Source organism: Loxodonta africana, chromosome 16, assembly GCF_030014295.1.
Source record: "Loxodonta africana isolate mLoxAfr1 chromosome 16, mLoxAfr1.hap2, whole genome shotgun sequence".
Classification (NCBI taxonomy): domain Eukaryota; kingdom Metazoa; phylum Chordata; class Mammalia; order Proboscidea; family Elephantidae; genus Loxodonta; species Loxodonta africana.
Window position 1 is genome coordinate 81,886,582 of NC_087357.1, and position 21,249 is coordinate 81,907,830.

A 21,249-nucleotide genomic window follows, 5' to 3' on the forward strand; every position below is an offset into this window, starting at 1 on the left:
CTCCAGGGCACATCCCAATCCCCGTAGCACCTCTGCCTCCTTCCCGCCCTCCTGGCTTCATTCGCCCACCCTGCTGCACATCATCGGCCACCCTTCCAGCACCTGCACACTTGCTCCCCGCCAGGTCCCCACGGCCACCTCTCTGCACCGTCCCCATATGTCCCCCACCACCCTGCACCCCGGCCCACAGCCACACACCCAGCAAGGCTGGCCTCCTGTATCCAGTGGATACAGCTCTCAGGCTTTGTCGGGCAGGCAGGCAGTGGAGGGCCTGGGCTGTTCCTGCTCCTCATGTGGTGGGACAGTTGGCAGGGCTGGGGACTGCCTGTATATAACACGGTGTTCATACAACGTCCAAACGTCTCACGATGTCTTATTTCACAGAACATATTGCGGACATTAAGCGACACATAACTATATAATCTAGAAAGATCTTCCTTCAGCCTTATGATGTCTGAACCTTCTGTTTAAAAATCAATTAGCTCAATAACGAGAAGCATTTTAGGAGTGAAAGCACACAAAATTAAACAAATTCTATCTCATTCCCAAAGAAGAGTTAACAGCTAGCTTAATCCCAGACACTGTGCAGAGCAGTCAAGTGTGTATTCCTAAACCAGCAGCATGAGCCCCAGGGTCTACCGGAACCTGGCAGATGTGGGACAGCAAACCTTCCCCTATGTTCTCCCATCATACAAAGCAAATTATTCATGTTCACTGAATGCAGCTCTCATTTACACAATGGGATTATATTACTGGGATCATAAAAAAAATTCAGAAAACTTTTTTTTTTGTTAGAAATCAACAAACACTTTCCTGGGTTTGATATGGAAAAGGGAATGGCCATCTACAAACTGCCACCTATTTGTTGTTTTTTTAAAAATACCTTCATTTAGATAAAATTCACATACCATGAAATTCACCCAAAGTGTATAATTCAGTGATTTTTAGTATATTCAAAGTTTGCAAACATCACCCCAATCAAAGTTTAGAACATTTTTATCACCCTAAAAAGACAACTGAATCCATTAGCAGTCACTCCTCATCTCCCCGCAAACCTAGGCCACCACTAGTCTACCTTCTGTCTCTATAAATTTGCCCGTTCTGGACATTTCACAGATATGGAATGGTACAACATGCGGTCTTTTGTGACTGGCTTCTTTCAATTTGCATGTTTTCAAGGCTCACTCATACTGTAGCACATATCAGTACTTCGTGCCATTTTACTGCCAAATGATATTCCAGTGTATGGATGTACCACGTGTCGTCAATCCATTCATCAGCTGATGGGCTTCTGGCTTGTTTCCACTTTGTGAAATGGGAAATTATTCAAATTATGAATAATGCTGCTGTGAAAATTTGTATACAAGTTTTTGTGTGAACGTATGTTTTCATTTCTCTTGGATACACACCTGGGACTAGAATGGCTAGGTCATGTGGTAACTACTTTACGTTTAACAGTTTGAGGAACCACCAAACTGTTTTCCAAGGTAACTGCACCATTTTATATTTACATCTTCGACAGCATTTGAATGAGGATTCTATTCCTCCACACCCTCACCAACACCCGCCGTTTTCATTTTTTATTGTATCTACCCAGACGTGTGCAAGTGGCTTCTAAAGGCAGTTTTGATGTGCATTTTCCTACAGACCAATGGCGTGGGGCATCTTTTCATACATGTATTGGCCATCAGTAGATCTTCTTCAGAAAAATGTCCATTCAGACTCTTGGACCATTTTTAATTGGCATATTTGCCTTTTTATTGTTGAGTTGTAGAAGTTTTTTTTTATATATTCTGGAGCTAAGTCTCTTATCAAATACATGATTTGTAAATATTTTCACCCACTCCTCCACTGTCTTTTCACTTTCATAGTGTCATCTGAAGCACAGAAGTTTTTAATTTTGATGGATTCCAATGTGAGTATTTAGTCTTTCATCTCTTGTGCTTTCAGTGTCCTATTTAAGGCAGCTTTGCCTAATCCAAGGTCTGGAAGATTTAGGCACATATTTTCTTCTATTCTGGTTCTTTACATTTACGTTTATGGCCTACTCGGAGTTTATTCTTGTGTATGGTATGAAGTAGAGGTCCAATTTCACTCGTTTGCATATGGAAACCCAGTTTTTCCAGCACCATTTGCTGAAAACACTATTCTGTCTCCCATTGACCTGTCTTGGCACCCAAACCAATGAACCATAAATGTGAGGGTTTATTTCTGGACTCTGTATCCTATTTCACTGATTTATATATCTACTCTAATCATTTTTAGATTGTTCATTGCTGTTGTACAGACATAGAATTTCATATGTTGATCTTATACCCTACAACCTTGATGAACTTGTTTATTAATGTTCTGAACAATTTTTTAGTGGATGCCTAAGGATTTTCTTTGTCATCTGCAAAACAGTGTTTTGTATCTTCCTTTCCAATCTGGATTCCTTTTCTTTTTCTTGCCTAACTGCTCTCCCCAGAAGTGGCAAGAGCAGACATCTCTGTCTTGTTCCTGATCTTAGGGAGTAATAACATCCAGTCTCTAACCATTGAGTATGATGTTGGCGGTGGGTTTTCAAAGCTGCCCTTTATTTATCAGGTTGGAAAAAAAAATTTTTTTTTTTTTATGCCTAGTATGTTGAGTTTTTTGATCATGAAGGGTGTTGAATTCTGTCAAATGCTTTCCTGTGTCTACTGAAAGGACCGTGTGAGTTTTGTCCTTTATTCTATTGATACAATGTATTATATCAATTGATTTTCAGATATTGAATCAACCTTGCATTTTTGGGATAAATCTCACTTATAATGGTGTGTAATCCTTTTTATGTTTTGCTGAATTCTGTTTGCTTGTATTTTGTTGAGGACTTCTGTACCTATATTCATAAGAGATATTTGTCTGTAGTACTTCTGATATCTCTGTCTTGTTCTGATATCAGGGTAATACTGGCTTCATACACTATCACCTTTTTTTAATTGTACTTTAGATGAAGGTTTACAGACAAACGAGTTTCTAATTAAACACTTGGTACACATATTGTTTTACGACATTGGTTAACAAACCCATGACATGTCAACACTCTCCCTTCTCAACCTTGGGTTCCCTATTACCAGCTTTCCTGTCCCCTCCTGCCTTCTAGTCCCTGCCCCTGGGTTGGTATGCCCCTTTAGTCTTGTTTTATGGGTGTGTTCAATCTTTGGCTGAAGGGTGAACTTCAAGAGCAACTTCATTATACTGAGGTAAAAGGGTGTCCGGTGGCCCTATCACCTCTTCTTATAAATAAAATTTTATTAGAACACAATGACGCCCTATTATTTTCATATGTTCTGTGGATGCTTTCACGCTACTAATGGAGCAGCACTGGACAGGTGTGAGAGAGACCATATGGCCTGCAAAGCCTCAAGTGTTTACTGTCTGACCCTTTGCAGAAAAAACTGTTGACATGGGATAAAGGTTCCTCTGCAACATCTGTTCCTAAAACTGAACACTGGAAATAGATCTGGCCTTACTTCTCTTTCTTTTTGCTCATACCCTATAACTGAGCAAGGGGCAAAGGTTTTGTAGGAGGCGCAAAACCCACGGGAAGCAGGCACAATTCTAATCCCCTTGACAGCAATGCCACTTGGGAAAAGGGTCACTGATTTAGATTCCCAAACATCTATACAACTAAAGTGAACTGCAATCTGTACCCTAGACTAAGATTTCTTCAGCGAATGACATGAGAGAACTGACAGCATCATGTAAGATTATTTTATCTTTCTAAAAACCTTTATTTGCTTTTTGCTCACCTTTCCTACTTCTTTCTGTGGAGCTTGGATGCTGCTTTGGTCTCCGGCTTTATCCCCCTCCTCATCAAACAAGCTAAGAACGGTTTTGGTTCTACCCTTGGCTCCTTTCTCCGATGGGGGTGATGAAGAAAATAAATCAGAATGTTTGACTGCTGCCTGAGCAGACGTGGGCAAAGGCCCTTCCTGAAAATCGAAGTAAGGAAAAAACAAATAAGACCTAAAAACACAAATACTACCATGTGGCCTCCTACGCTCCTCAGTGCTTCAGTTAGCAGCCACATCTGCACGACAGCTAATCACACCTATTCCCAGGTCATAAAACAGCGAGGTTAATTCTTGAGTGAATGCTCCAATGGAGAGTCTTACACAGATATTCAATTTTTCCAATCAGTTTTGAGCCATAGGTACCCCCCGTATCGAGTGAAGGGACATTGTAACCCTGATTCACATAGCTGCTCATGAGCTGGAAACAATTTCTGTCACAGAGATAACACAAATGCCAATACCTGAGAGCTGATCATAAATTTCTAATATTTACTTAATACATAAGTCCCAAAGGAAAACCTAATCGGCAAGATCAGACACTCAACTCTTAGGAGGCTTACACTGTACATGTAATTAGAACGATCTCTAACATAATCCTGGAATGCAGCATTTGTTCATTAAACAGCTGATCTACTAGCTCATTTCAGCTAATATACCACTGACCCTAAGAGGTACCATTAATGTACCACCAAGAAAGAAAAACAGCTCCCATTTAAACCATAACATGCCACCAATGTGACATACATCCCAATTTCAGAGTGGCTAAATGGTGAAACAAAACACTTCTTAGAAGGAATATGTTATTATACAGTGCGTACTGTGTATAAGGCAATGTGCTAAATGTAAATGTCACAGATATAATGGTGATCAAGACAGACCTAGTGCCAACTCTCCAGGAGCTCACACTCGGCAGGGGAGAGGACTACAACAAGCAACTACAGCCAAGTGGGGAACAGGCTATGACGGGGTAAGTGAGGTGCTGCAGGAACATAAAAAGAGGTATATACTGCAACTGCAGGGAAGAGAACATTACACAATGACCCAGCTACAAAGAAAATGCATAATCACTACAGCTTTAAGGAGGTTTAACAGCAAAAGTAAAAGCAGCATTCTTGATACAGGCTCTAAGAGCAAGATTAACCTCAGTAGGTGGACAGAGCGCAGTACACAGGGTACAAGAAACGTCACAGGGAGAAGTGAACCCAGACGGAAGGCAATCGTGGGTACCAGATCCCCACACACGGCCAGCAGCGCCAGCCACTGGGCTCCTGCAGGAGATGAGAAGGCTAAGAAGAAAACCAAATTTCACTTATTCTGTAATTCCCAGCGTGGTGAAACGAATTCCTTTATGTGGCTTTTTGCTTTGGTTCTCTGGAAAAACAGGTTGAGGGATTTTTCCCCTAATCCCTGAGGAGTTACCTTTGCCCTAATTTGCTACCCCAGAGGATTTGTTACATTTCCTGGGTAAACTGTAAACAATGTGATTTGATACTTTTTCTCTGATTTGGGCTGCAGCTTACCCTGTGATCGGTATGCACCTAGCAGGGATTGGTCAATACACCATGCAAATAATGTGACAATAGCTTACTATGCAAATGAAGTGTCTGTGGCCTACCAAGAGGGGACTGGTCAGTTTGTGGCCCCCCGGTGGAAGGGGCTATGCCTTGAAATTGACCACAAGTTTGTGTATATAAGCAGGCAGCCCCACAGAGGTTTTAGAGACAGAAAGAAGCAAAAGGAAGAAGAAGGATGAATCAGAGAGAGAGGAGGCAAAGAACCTCCTAAAAGAGCTATGACACAAGTCAAGGCTATAACACTGAAGACAGCAAGCAGTCCAGAAGGGAACCGGTGCCAGCGTCAGTGGCAACAGGCCCAGAAGGGGCCCAGCAGCAAAGTCGGTGGTGACAAATAGCAGGGCCAAAACAAGTGTATCCTCAGGGGGCTGAGAAGAGCCTGTCCTCAGGGGGCGGGGAGGAGCCTGTCCTGAGGGAGCCGAGGGGAGCCTGTCCTGAGCGAGCCGAAAGGAGACCTGTCCTCAGGGGACCGGGAGGAACCTGTCCCCAGGAGGCCGGGAGGAGCCTGTCCCGAGGGAGCCAAGGGGAGCCTGTCCTCAGGGGGCCGAGAGGAGACCTGTCCTCAGGGGGCCGAGAGGAGCCTGTCCTGAGGGGGCTGAGAGGAGGCTGTTCTGAGTGGGTTGAAAGGAGGCCTATACAGTCAAGGGGAGCTGAGAGCTGTCCTGCACTGAAAGAGGGAGGCTTTGCCTTCCTGCTTCCTGACCCTGATCCTGATCCTGAGTTGTAGCCTGTTGATCCTCATCCCACATTGTAGCCTGTTACCACCTCAACAAACCACTTAACTCTAAGTATGGTCTGTGAGTTTTATGAGGCCATTTCAACAGATTACTAAACCCAGAAGAGAAGCAGAAAGTGCTGTGGGTGGGACGACTGGTGTCAGAATTAGTAAAAACAGTGGACGGTGAAGGTATGTCTGACCTCCACCTCACAGGGATGAGCCTTGGACTGGTCTTGATTCCCATTATCCCTCTTGAAGGCAGGACAGGTTCTGATGCTGATACTACAAACATGCCGTTTTTACACATAGTAAATATAAAAGAATGGTCAACTAAAATCCTCTTATAACTGGATCATTCATTTTAACTCAAGTACAGGTACTGACTAGAAGGGAACCAAGGATACCAGAAAAGCCACAGAGAAAAGAACAAGCTGGAAATGGCAAACACACAGACAGAAAGCCAAAATAAAAACAAAGATGTGGAGAGAAAAAGGCAAAATGCACATCCATACAATATGACAATAATGTAAAAAGGCAAAACATACATCCACACAGTATGAGACTAACATAAAAAGGGAAAATGTACATTGCTCTGCATGCATGTATGCCTAGAAGACCACTAAAAACAAAGGGCACATGTTAAAGGTTTCCCTGAATGGTGGGACCATAAACTTTCTTCTTCATATTTTTCAGTGTTTTCAAAATGTTCTACAAACCAACTCTTTATTTTCTGTAGTGGAAAATCTTAAAGCTTTTTTGTTTGCTTGTTTTAAACATGACATGAGAACCACACACATTAGAGCACACAGAAGGAACAGAGTTCACCTTTCCCGACTCCGCAGTGGCATCATCTACCCCAACATCTGACGACCCCATGGCACCACCAACATTCTCATCCATAGGCTTCACTCCAAGTGGTGCCTCCCTCTCTTCTTCATCGCTGAACAGCAAAGGTCGTTCCTGAGCAACTGTCTCTTTTTTCTACCAAAAGAAGAAGAGTAAATGACATCCTGAAAAACAAAAAGTTATGCCTGACTGGAAGGGCAACGTACAGACCAAGTCAAAACCACAACCCTCCTTACGACGCTGGCTGACATGGTGGTGGGATAGAGAGATGATGATGGTGAAGCTGGCACAAAAATCAGACACAACAAATACTACAACCCTGCACCTGCAAGATGGCACGTTACCGCTTCTGCCACCATCTTCTGCAGTCTCCTCTCCTCTGTCACGTCCGTTGGTTCTGCCCTAGCTTAAGTCCTTGCTCTGCACACAATTACTCACCATTCCTTTCTGCCTCCTTCCCCTGAAATTTTAACTACACCCGCCACACTTGGCCAGAGCCGTCCTGCTAAAATAAACATCCACCAGATCACTTCATCCCAATCCCAAACCTGCACTGTTTGCATTAAGCAGATACTAAACATGACAACACTCACCCCATTCTTCTCTCCACCTGCACAACCACTATCACTCGTACACCACAGCCGCTCCCAGGCCCCTCAGCCAGAGATTAGGAAACTGAGGGGCTCGGTTTATCGACCTCCCTGGGCCAAGTGATCAGCGAGTTCTTGAGAAAAAACTACCATACTAACTGGAATAGATGATGTTAGGAAGCAGGCTTTTAAACAATGTCTAAGGCATCACTTAAGGCAAATTTAGGAAACCATAAGGACAACACTACGTATGGTACAGAAAAAAAGTTACAAATAAAGTTAAAAAGAATGGAATAAAGGAACTTATAGGTATTGTTAGGAACAGGTCCTTAAAATGCAAGATCATTTGAACTTGAAATAAAAAACTGAAAGCTTGCAAATAAATTTCAGAAAAAAATCTGTTAACAATGAAGTGATTAAAATGAAACAAAATTGTGGAATGTGCTGAGCTCACTGAAAACTATTTATGTTAGGTTCAAGTTAACTGGAATAAAGAAGATACTGCGTACAGGGGAACACATTCTCCCTTCACAGAACTATGGTTCTTAAACCTAGGAAAATGCCACCCGAACTACTGGTTTTACATCCTCCTAAAGAAAAGCTGACTCCTCATCTTCATCATAAAATTAATGTCCTTAATAGGCTTCTATGAGTCCAGTTTTAACTTAATATAAAATATTCTAGGGTCACTAACCTATGGAAGCAGCAGTTAAGAAATCAAACGATGCATTGCATTGGACAAATCTGCCGCAAAAGACCTCTTTAAAGTGTTGGAAAGCAAAAATGTCACCTTGAAGACTAAGGTGTGGCTGACCCAAACCATGGTATTTACAATCACCTCATATGCATGAGAAAGCTGGACAATGAATAACGAAGGCCGAAGAATTGATGCCTTTGAATTATGCTGTTGGCAGAGAATATTGAACATACCATGGACTACCACAAAAATGAAAAAATCTGTTTTGGAAGAAGTACGGCTAGAATGCCCAAGCGAGAATGGTGAGACTGTCTCACATACTTTGGGCATGTTATCAGGAGGGACCAGTCCCTGGAGAAGGACATCACGCTTGTTAAAGCAGAGGGTCAGCGCAAAAGAAGACGACTTTCAATGAGGTGGACTGACAAGGTGGCAGCAATAATGGGCAGAAACAAAGCAACGATTGTGAGGGTGGTGCAGTGTTTCTTTGTGTTATACGTAGGGTTGCTATGAGTCAGAAATGACACAACGGCACCTAACAACAACAACAACCAGGTCACTAACCAGAAAACACCTTTTTTATACCGTCGTCTGACGGTGGCTGTGTCTCACGGACGGTTTATACCGTCATCTGACAGTGGTTGTGTCTCACGGACGGTTTATACCGTCGTCTGACGGTGGTTGTGTCTCACGGACGGGAAACTCACGTGTGCAGGCTGCTGAGACACTCAGATGCACGTCCTGGCCTTTGGTTTAACCGTCCAAATTACCACGGGTTGACTGAAGTTTTACGTTTCTAAAGCCTTTAAAATTAAATTATTTATTTATCCAGTGCAGAAGTTGAATTTGTAATTTAGAAAGAAAACAAAATCGTGTCGTCTCTTTTAACCATGGAGCATGTCCAGGTGAGTCCAGGGAAGGATTATGAGCATCTCAGGAGCCCAGAGTCCCAGAAAGGCCACACGCTCTCCCAACGCTAAAAGCTTCTAGTGCGAGCTATGAAATGCACATACGAAAACACGGCGAGGAAAAGTGTTAATTCATTAACGGGTAGCTGGCCTGGGAAGATTTCATAGGACAGATTAACACCTATACTAAGTCTGAAAATACAAGGATGTTTTCAGACAAAACAGACAACGACCTCCTTCAGAAGTATTCTTGGGCAGGACGAGGTACCTGTATCTCAAGTGCACAGAGCAAGCAAGGCTGGAAAGCTGGGATGTGTTGGGAACAAGATTACAGGTGGCACTGCAAGCTAAGCTATGGCATTTTAACAAGGGGATGAAAGAACCAGACCTGTCTTTAAGAGAACTAAGGCAACAGCAAGTAGACCAGGCTACAGAGAAAGAGCACTCACGGAGAAGTCAGACAAGACTTATCTTGGTAGTCACGACTAAAGATGATGAGACAGTAGGTATGGGAAGAAACACCTCTTAACATAACACTGGCAGGAATGGTGACTGGTCATCACAGGACTCACATGCCCCAGCACAGGTCTACTAGAGAATACCACACAGCAGTGAAAACGAACTAGATAGAGGTAATCCAAGTAAAAACCTGCTGTAGTACAAGAAAAATACGTGAAAATGTATAGACGATCTCATTTTAATAAAAAACCAACACAAATACACGTGAATCCCTAGAAACAGGCGTGAAATGGCAGGCAACACATTGTTACCAATGATTACCTTTAGGGAGGGGTGTGGAATGGGGTCTTTTACTCCATATATATTTTTTAAAAATCTTTCTTAAGAACATGTTCATTTGTAACTGTGTAATTAACAACAAACTTTAAACAAAAACTATTTAGGAGGTACAGAAGAATCAAGCACCAGCCTCTAGAGAACGGGAAGTTCCAGGCCCCTCTACTCCCGCATCCCACTTTCACTGCACCCCGCAGGACTAGGAATTCCTAGGGCTATGCAGGTGTCAGGTCCTTCATCGTCAGGGTCACCATGGTGGGAGAGACAAGATTTTCTTCTGTCCTTCTGGACTCTATGGCTGTTTGCACATGTGGAAAGGCCCAGGGCTCATTCCTCCATCCCTGTCTTGCACATCTTTCTTCTTTTAACATATGCTATTACACTGGAGTGGTTTGAGGCTGGAGTTGAAAGCAGTCCAAGCAGGCTTTGTAGTCTGCTCTGATTCTGGGCCTTTCAGGCTAACCCAGCGTTGGTAATGGAGGTCTCCATAGCATTTAGGAGCCCGCGTGCCATAGTGGTTAAGGGCTGGGCTGCTAACCAAAAGGCCAGCAGTTCCACTACACCAGCCGCTCCTTGGAAACCCTATGTGACAGTTCTACTCTGTCCTATAGGGTTGCTACGAGTTGGAATCAACTCAAAGGCATCTAACAACAACATAGGGTTTAACGTATGGAATTCTTAATATCCCTTTAAGGCTGGTAGCAATCGCCAGTTGGCAATAAAATATTCCTTGGCTTCACTTTGATCCACATGCATATATTCACATACGCCCACCTACACAGGGAATGTGTTGGGGAGGGACGAGTGACGGGCCACAGACACAGTTCCAGCATGCCTAGGTTCACCGGACAAATACTATAATGCCAATCTACTTTCATCCTTTAACAGCCTTTTTGATATAACTAACGTCAAGGATGGGAGCCCCTGGGTGGTGCAAACAGCTAACCCACTCAACTGCTAACTGACAGACTGAAGGTTCGAGTCCGTCCAAAGGTGCCACTTCCAAAATATCAGCCACTGAAACCCCACGGAGCACATTCGAATCTGACACACACAGGGTCACCACGATTTCGAGCTGACACAACAGCCACTGTTTCTTTTTAACGTGGAGGATAACTGAATTTTTTAGTTCAGGTGATCTGTGGTAGCGACGTCATTCAAACATAATCACCAGAAGGGTACTCAGGCTATGGAGCCACTGAATGCCTATTTATATGAGCCAGGGACAAAGCACCAGTGTTTGAAACACGAACCAAAAAGGTGTAAGTTGTGCCTTAGCTGGCTTAGTGTAATGCCAGAAGAATGGACAAACAAACAGGGGCTTAGCCTGGAAATTCCCCTCTGAGAACCGGGGCAGTACCTTCCCCCAAGACTCCAGTTTCTCGCCCCTCCCCTTGGCACTGAGTGGCTCTACAGCACAGAGAAACCCTTCCTCGAGGCTTCACTTCGTCTGTGAAACACCGTCACCAGACCTCTTTCTAAACTAGGCAGGTGAGTTTTCCCATAAAGACTCAGCCTACAAAGTCAAGTCTAAAGACCTGATTCAGAGTAGTGGCACCATTCATGTAACCAGGGGTACCTCGAGGATCTAAGAGGTGAAGAATACCTTTGCTGAAGGAGGGACGGATGTGGGAGGAGAGGTCAGCAGAGAGCCTCCACTATCAGCATCGTCTTCAAAGAGGAGCGACACTCTCTGGGTCTTCTTTTGGCTACAAAACAAAAGATTAAACACAAATCTGAGAAGAGGCAGGGCCAAGACAGCTGAATACCCAGATGCTTCTAGCACTCCCTCTTAAAAGAAAGACCCAAAAAAACAAATGAAACAATTACATTTATTACAAGTTAGGAGTCCTGAACATCAATGGCAAAGTCAGAAAATGGACTGGGTGGCAAGGGGTGGCAGAGACGGTTCAGAAGCAGACAGAAGCTGCCAGACCTGAATCACCGGAAGCCCTCAGGCATCATTCCTGGGAGCGGTGGCAGCAGCTGGCGGTAGTGTTCCGCCACAGTTTCCTCAAGAAGGAGCAGCCAGCCACACACTCTACTCACACATCCGGAACCAGAGAAGAACGGCATTCTCGGCAAAAGCTAAGATTTTCCGTATATTTTGCCACGCCCCCAGCCCCCAAGCCAGCTTCAGAGGCTGTTGATTTCCCTGGGCCTGAGATAGGCCCTGCTTAGCTCCTGAACCCATTCTTCCAGCCTTGGAGAAGGAATAAATTCGCAAATGGGGGGAAAGATAATTTGCGAGCTCCACTAACTTAGGGAGCTCCGGAGAGAAACGGCTCCCACCCAGGCCTAAACGATCCGTGGACTTTGAATACCATTCCCCTCTGCATGGACCTCTATGGGCCTATTTCATGAGACTAGGCCTTTGTTGGCAGACTGCAACTATCTCAGCTCTGCGATGGAAAGGTAGGAGTTTGATGATTGACACCACTTTGTCTATTAAACAGGGTCCTCACCTACCCACATCAGGGGCCTAAGGACTGGTGGCTCCACTCAGGTCACCCACCCACCCATGACACGGGTCCAAGGTTAACTAGTCCCTCCTAGTCCTTACAACCAAAAGCACTGGGTGCCCGATGTGTGTCTGTAGAACCCACCCACCTGTACACTCTAGGGAAGAGGGACACGTTTTCCTGAGTCACCTGGGGGACAGTTGTCAGGCCACTGCCTTGTTGAAAGTGTGACCCCGAGCTGAAATCAGATACCAGTACCCACACTAATCAACCCTGCCCCTCTAAGACTACAGAACAGACCCAATACCACATACTTGATGACCAGCTACCTGGACACCTGAGATGAATCCATACAAGAAAACTGAATGGACTCCTAAGAATGATATACCTGGTAACAGCTCTAGCCACCTGGTGACAGGAAGTCAGAGCTTTAGAGGCAAAACTAATCAACCTAGCTCACTCAAGCAACCCATGTGGCCATATCAAAACAAAACGAAGAATCAAGGGATCTTCTAGATGAAAGTGCATTCCTGGAATTACCAGATGCAAAATACAAAAGATTAATATACAGAACTATTCAAGACATCAAGAACAAGATCAGGCAATACATAGAACAAGCCAAGGAACACACAGATAGAACAGTTGAAGAAATTAAAAAGGTTATTCAAGACCATAATGAAAAATTTAATAAGATCCAAGAATCCATAGACATACAGCAATCAGAAATTCAGAAGATTAACAATAAAACTACAGAATTATAAAACTCAACAGAAGGTCAAAGGGGCAGAACTGAGCAAGTGGAATGCAGAACTGGTAAGCCTGAAGATAAAGCACTTGGGACCAATATATTTGAAGAAAAATCAGATAAAAGAATTTTTTTTTTTTTTTTTTTTTTTAAATTTTTATTAAGCTTCAAGTGAACATTTACCATTCCAATCAGTCTGTCACATGTAGGTTTACATACATCTTACTCCCTTCTCCCACTTGCTCTCCCCCTATTGAGTCAGCCCTTACAGTCTCTCGTTTCGTGCCAATTTTACCTTCTTCCCTCTCTCTCTATCTTCCCATCCCCCCTCCAGTCAAGAGTTGCCAACACACTCTCCCGTGTCCACCTGATTTAATTAGCTCACTCTTCATCAGTATCTCTCTCCCCCCCACTGACCAGTCCTTTTCATGCCTGATGATTTGTCTTCGGGGTTGGTTCCTTTCCTGTGCCATCAGAAGTTCTGGGGAGCATTGTCTCTGGGATTCCTCTAGTCGCAATCATACCATTAGGTGTGGTCTTTTAATGAGAATTTGGGGTCTGTATCCCATTGGTCTCCTGCTCCCTCAGGAGTTGTCTCTTGTGCTCCCTGACAGGGCAGACATCGATTGTGGCCGGGCACCAACTAGTTCTTCTGGTCTCAGGATATTGTAGGTCTCTGGTTCAAGTGGCCCTTTCTGTCTCTTGGGTTCCAGATAAAAGAATTTTAAAAAATGAAGAAACCTCAAGAATCACGTGGGACTCTATCAACAGAAATAACCTACAAGTGACTGAAGTACCAAAACAGGAAGAGAGAACAGGAAATTCAGGGAGAATTGTTGAAGATTTGTTGGCAGAAAACTTTCCTGATACCGTGAAAGACGAGAAGATCCCTATCCAAGATTCTCATTGAACTCCACATAAGGTAGATTTTAAAAGAAACTCACCAAGACATATTATAATCAAATTTGCCAAAACCAAAGATAAAGAGAATTTTAAGAGCACCTAGGGATAAAAGAAAAGTTATCTACAAAGAAGAGTAGATAATAAGCTCGGACTACTCGGCAGAAACTATGCAGAAAAAACGCAATGGAAGACTTATATGAAGCACTGAAAGAAAAAAATTGCCAGACAAGAACCATACATCCAGGAAAACTGTATCTCAAATATGAAGGTGAAAGTACAACATTTCCACATAAACAGAGTTTTAGAGAATTCTTATAAGCCAAACCAAAACTACAAGAAATACTAAAGGGAGTTCTTTGGTTAGAAAACCAATAACATCAAGTATCAACGCAAGACTAGAACACTCAACAGAGCAATCAAAAGTTAACCCAGATAGGAAAATCACAAAAATAAATCAAAATAAAAAAAACACTTACAACAGGGCAATAGTGACACTATTATGTAAAAGAAGACAACATTAAAACAATAAAGAGGAACTAAGAAATGTAGGCATAGATCTTTCAAAGAGAGAAGCAGCAGCTGGCTTGGGGGATGGGGGCATGGTAAAATATACAGAAAAACTTGGCTCTTGCCAAGAACACCGTTCTTCTCTGGTTCGGATGTGTGAGTACAGTATGTGGCTGGCTGCTTCTGAGGAAACTGTGGCCGAACACTACCATCAGCTGCTGCCACTGCTCCCAGGAATGATGCCTGAGGGCTTCTGGTGATTCAGGTCCGGCAGCTCCTGTCTGCTTCTGAACCGTCTCTGCCACCCCTTGCCACCCAGTCTATATTCTGACTTTACCGTTGATGTTCAGGACTCCTAACCTGTCATAAATACAATTATTTCATTTGTTTTTTCAGGTCTAAACAGTATACAAAACATCACTAACAACGCAGAAGAGAAACTAGACATTTCAGAGCTCCTAAAAATAGAACAACTACGCTCATCCAAACACTTCACCAAAGGAGTAAAAAGATTACCTACAGACTGGAAAAAAGTTTTTAGCTGTGGCATTTCTGATCAGCGCCTGATGTCTAAAATCTACATGATATTGCAAAAACTCAACTACAAAAAGACAACCCAATTCAAAAATGGGCAAAAGATATGAACAGGCACTTCACTAAAGAATACATTCAAGAGGCGAACAGATACATGAGGAAATGCTCAAGATCATCAGCCACTAGAGAAACGCAAATCAAAACTACAATGAGATTCCACGTCACCCCAACAAGGATGTCATTAATCCAAAAAAACACGAAATAATAAACACTGGAGAGGTTGTGGAGACTGGAACACTTATACACGGCCGGTGGGAATGTACACTGGTACAACCACTTTGAAATTGATTTGGTACTTCCTTAAAAAGCTAGAAATACAACTACCATACAATCCAGCCTTTGCTCTCCTTGGAATATATCCTAGAAAAATAAGAGCCTTTACACAAACAGACGTATGCACACCCAAGTTCACTGCAGCACTGTTTACAATAGCAAAAAATCGAAGCAACCAAGGTGCCCATCAATGCATGAATGGATAAACAAATTACGGTATATTCACACAATGCAATACCACACATTGATGAAGAACAATGACGAATCCATGAAACATTTCATAACATGGAGGAATCTGGAAGGCATTATGCTGGGTGAAATTAGTTGCAAAAGGACAAATACTGTATAAGGCCACTATTATAAGAACTCCAGAAATATTTTAAACAGAGAAGAAAATAGTCTTTGATGGTTGTGGGGCGGGGAGGAAGGGAGAACGGTTTTCACTAATTAGATAGTAGATAAGAACTATTTTAAGTGAAGGGAGAGACAACACATAATACAGGAGAGGTCAGAACAACTGGACTAAACCAAAAGCAAAGAAGTTTCCTGAATAAACTGAATGCTCCGAAGACCAGCATAGCAGGGGCAGGGGTTTGGAGACCATGGTTTTGGGGGACATCTAAGTCAACTGGCATAATAAAATCTATTAAGAAAACATTCTGCATCCCACTTTGGAGAGTGGCGTCTGGGGTCTTAAACACTAGCAAGCGACCTCATTTAAGATGCATCAATGGGTCTCAACCCACCTGGAGCAAAGGACAATGAAGAACACCAAAGACACAAGATAATTATGAGCCCAGAAGACAGAAAGGGCCACATAAACCAGAGACTACATTAGCCTGAGACCAGAAGAACTAGATGGTGCCTGGCTACAACCGACGACTACTCTGACAGGGAACACAACAGAGAACCCCTGAGGGAGCAGGAGAGCAGTGGGATAAATGCAGATCCCAAAATCACGAAAAAAAACCAGACTTAATGGTCTGACTAAGACTAGAAGGTTCCCTGTGGTCATGGTCCCCAGACCTTCTGTTAGCCCAAGAAAGGAACCATTCCCAAAGCCAATTCTTCAGACAGGGATTGGACTGGACAATGGGATAGAAAATGATACTGGTGAAGAACGAGCTCCTTGGATCAAGTAGACACATGAGACTATGTGGGCAGCTCCTGTCTGGAGGGGACATGGGAGGACAGAGGGGTTCAAAAGCTGGCCAAATGGAAACAAAGAGAGAGAGTGGAGGGAAGGAGCATGCTGTCTCATTAGGGGGAGAGCAATTAAGAGTATATAGCAAGGTGTATATAAATTTTTGTATGAGAGACTGACTTGATTGGTAAACTTTCACTTAAAGCACAATAAAAATTTTTTTTAAAAGACGACAAATCTGATTAAAAAAAAATATATTCCTTCTAGCTCATACTTACAGAAAACCCCCTACTGCCGAAACACCCGAGTCGTCTCTTGAATTTACAGTGAAAATGAACAGGAAAAGCCTTTGAAGTGTGTGAAATTTGTTTCTAGTGGGTGAAATTTGTTTCTAGTGGACCGGCAGCCTCTGTCCTTCACTTGTTCTTACGCAGAGGAGTACAGCGTCCTCCTAATCTTGCCCTCTTGCAGTTACTGTTAATCCAGTGTAGGCCCGCTGCCTGTTAGCTTTGCCAAAGGCACAGAAAACTCTCAGTGTCCGCAAGCTTAGATTTCTCTCTCCCCATCTCCTCCGGCAGAAGAACCAGAGAAAGGTGCCTGTTCCCAGACTGGTGAGGTAGGCAGCTGTCAACAGACATCCCAGGTCTGGGTTCAGCTCTGGCTGAGAGCCTGTGGCCTAGCACCTCCTTGGCCACTTTATCCTGTTTTTCTAAGCACCTCTTTCTTCCATTCCCTGCCTGAATGAGAGCAGGTTTACCCTTCTCCTCAGTCCCTAGACCCACTGCTATCATACCCTCTCTAAGGACTTGGGAACCTCAGAGCTAATTTTCATTTATCTCATCAATATTCTCCAACTATAACACCAAACCAAACCCGTGGCGGTCAAGTTGATTCTGACTCACAGTGACTCTATAGAACAGAGTAGAACTGCCCCACAGGGCTTTCAAGGAGCAGCTGGTGGATTCAAAATGCAGACCTTTTGGTTAGCAGCCGAGCTCTGCACCACAATACCACCAGGGCTCCTCTCTAACTATAACCACAACCTAAATCTAGCCACAGCCCCCTCACTACCTTCCTCGGGTTTGTCTTCACCTGCCTCCTCACCTAGATTTCTGCCCTGGTGGTCAACAACTGTTTGCCAAAACAAATACTGATCAGGGCCCTTTAGAGAACAGAAATGAAAAAACACTAGACTAGAAAGTGTTGTAATTACTGAGCGTCAAGTTCTATTTTTTCAGTACACAAGGAGGAATCATCTAGGAGTCCCTGGGTGAGGCAAACGGTTAAGTGCTTGGCTACCAACCCAAAGGCTGGCAGTTAGACAAATAACCCAGCTAAAAAATGGGCAAAGGATATGAACAGGCACTTTACCAAAAAAGACATTCAGGCTAACAGATACATGAGGAAATGCTCACAATCATTAACCATTAGAGAAATGCAAATGGAAACTACAGTGAGATTTCATTTCATCCCAACAAGACCGGCATTAATCCAAAAAGCACAAAATAATAAACATTGGAGAGGTTGTGGAGAGATTGGAAACTCATACACTGCTAGTGGGAATGTAAAATGGTACGACCACTTTGGAAATCAATCTGGCACTTCCTTAAAATGCTAGAAATAGAACTACCATATGACCCGGCAATTCCACTCCTTGAAATACTCTAACGAAATAAGAGCCTTCACACGAACAGATATATGCACATGCATGCTCACTGCAGCACCGCTTACAATAGCAAAAAGATGGAAGCAACCAAGGTACCCATTAATGGATGAATGGATAAATAAATTATGGTATATTCGCACAACAATGAAATCTGTGAAACATTTCATACCATGGAAGAATCTGGAAGACATTATGCTGAAATTAGTTGCAAAAGGACAAATATTGTATGAGACCACTATTAGAACTCAAGAAATAGTTTAAACAGAGATGAAAATATTGTTTGATGGTTACGAGAGTGGGGAGGGAAGGAGGGAAAGGGGTATTCAGTAATTAGATAGTATACAAGAACTAATTTGGGTGAAGGGAAAGACACACAATACAGGAGAGGTCAGCAAAACTGGACTAAACCCAAAAGCAAAGAAGTTTCCTGAATAAACTAAAAGCTTCAAAGGCTACCCTAGGAGAGGTGGGGGTTTGGGGACCATGGTCAATTGCCATAATAAAATCTAATAAGAAAACATTCTGCATCCCACTTTGGAGAGCGCCGTCTGGGGTCTTAAACACTGGCAAGTGGCCATCTAAGATGCATCAATTGGCCTCAACCTACCTGGAAAATAAAGAGCATCAAAGACACAAGGAAAATACTAGCCCAAGAGACAGAAAGGGCCACATAAATCAGAGACTACATCAGCCTGAGACCAGAAGAACTAGATGATGCCCAGCTACAACCAAGGAATATAACAGAGAATCCCTGATGGAGCAGAACAGTGGGATGCAGACCTCAAATTCTCATAAAAAGACCAGACTTAATGGTCTGACTGAGACTAGAGGGAACCCGGAGGTCATGGTCCCTGGACCTCCTGTTGGCCCAAGGCTGGAACCATTCCTGAAGCCAACTCTTCAGACAGGGATTGGAATGGACTGTAAGACAGAAAACGATACTGGTGAGGAGTGAGCTTCTTGGCTCAAGTAGACACATGAGTCTATGTGGGCAACTCCTGTCTGGTGGTGAGATGAGAAGAAGAGTGGGACAGGAGCTGGCTGAATGGACACAGGAATACAGGGTGCAGAGGAGGAATGTGATCTCGTTAGGAGGAGAGCAGCTGGGAGCACACATCAAGGTGTGTATTAACTTTTTGTATGAGATGATAACTTGAATTGTGAACTTTCACCTGAAGCACAATAAATAAATAAGGCCGGCAGCTGGAACCTACCCAGAGGCACCTCCGAAGAAAGACCTATTTTCAAAAGGTGACAGCTATTGAAAACCCTACTCTGAAAAGTTCTACTCTGAAACACATAGGGTAGGTATTAGTCAGAATTGCCTCCACAGCAGTTTTTTCTTTTTAAACAATCACCCAATATTAGCGATGACTATTTACACACACTAGAAAATTAACCCAGCAATACTTTTCAATTTTAGCCGGATAAAAGTCATTTCAGTAAACTGGTCACCACAGTTATCTAGTTACTGTAGAACATAATTAGTGTGTGCGTGTGTGTGTGTATATATATATATATATATATATCGATAAAAGAACTCTGGTGGCACAGTGGTTTAGCACTCAGCTACCAACCAACCTTTACATAGAACAGAACGATACACTCCCCGGTCCTTTGCCATCCTCACAATCATTGCTATGTTTCAGCCCATTGTTGCAGCTACTGTGTCAATCCATCTCGTCTAGGATTTTCCTTTTTGCTGACCTTCTACTTTATCGAGCATGATGTCCTTCTCCGGGGACTGGTCCCTCCTGATAACATGTTCAAAGTATGTGAGACGAAGTCTCGCCATCCTTGTTTCCAAGGAGCACTCTGGCCGAACTTCTTCGAAGACAGACTTCTTCGTTCTTCTGGCAATCCATGGTATATTCAATATTCTTCGCCAACATCACAATTCAAAGGCATCAATTCTTTTTGTCTTCCTTATTCACTGTCCAGCTTTCAAATGCATATGAGGCGACTGAAAATACCATGGCTTGGGACAGGAGCACCTTAGTCCTCAAAGTGACATCTTCACTTTTAAAACCTTTAAAGAGGTCTTTTGCAGCAGATTTACCCAATGCAATACATCATTTGATTTCTTGACCACTGCTTCCATAGGTTTTGATTGTAGATGCAAGTAAAATGAAATCCTTGACAACTTCAATCTTTTCTCCATTTATCATGATGTTGCTTATTGGTCCAGGTGTGAAGATTTTTGTTTTCTCTGTGTTAAGGTGTAATCATACTGAAGGCTGTAGTCTTTGATCTTCATCAGTGAGTGCTTCGATATTATAGCCTTGGAAATCCTATGGGGCAGTTCTACTCTCTTCTACAGGGTCACTATCAGTTGGAATCAACTCAACAGCAATGGGTTTTATATATCAATAAATAACACATATCGTTCTTTTTTTGTAATTTAACTATTCACCAGGCACAAACTGCATGGCTTATTGGTTAATTTAATACTGACATCTGACCGCATCTTAAAAACACACAGGAAAAAAGTACAAGTGGTTCAGGAGTTGAGTGCGCTTACACTGGACGTGTACACTGAAGGACAGGTAAAATGTAAGCCAACACCTTGAAGAAGTCATAAAAGCAAATGGCCAATACTTAGTGACACAGTAACGTAATACCTGATTTGCCTTTAGGGATACATACCAAGAAATGCTTACATAAAATATACTTTAAAAGACTCCTTAATAACCTGAGTTAGAAAATGACACAACCTTGCTTCTAAAAGTCAAGAGGACTTGAAGCACTTAGTGATGAAGAGCAAAGACTACAGCCTTCAGTATAGATTACACTTCAACATAAAGAAAATAAAAATCCTCACAACTGGACCAATAAATGACATCATGATAAATGAAGAAAACATTGAAGTTGTCAAGGACTTCATTTTACTTGGATCTACAATCAACGCCCGTGGAAGCAGCAGTCAAAAAATCAAATAATACACTGCATTGGGCAAATCTGCTGCAAACCCCTATAAAGTGTTAAAAAGCAAAGATGTCACTTTAAGGA

General features: G+C 42.9%; 1 protein-coding gene across 7 annotated transcripts in view; it reads right to left on the reverse strand.

The window, feature by feature from the left end:
* The window catches only part of LOC100671740 (WASH complex subunit 2), a 79,157-nt gene that overhangs the window by 9,552 nt on the left and 48,356 nt on the right, over positions 1-21,249 (reverse strand). For all 7 annotated transcript variants that reach the window (XM_003408923.4, XM_064269824.1, XM_064269823.1 and 4 more), the window contains 3 exons: positions 11,553-11,655; positions 6,936-7,091; positions 3,774-3,956 (listed from right to left, as the gene is read on the reverse strand). In XM_003408923.4, the coding sequence (XP_003408971.2) occupies positions 3,774-3,956; positions 6,936-7,091; positions 11,553-11,655 (442 nt within the window). The remainder of the gene's footprint in view (positions 1-3,773; positions 3,957-6,935; positions 7,092-11,552; positions 11,656-21,249) is intronic.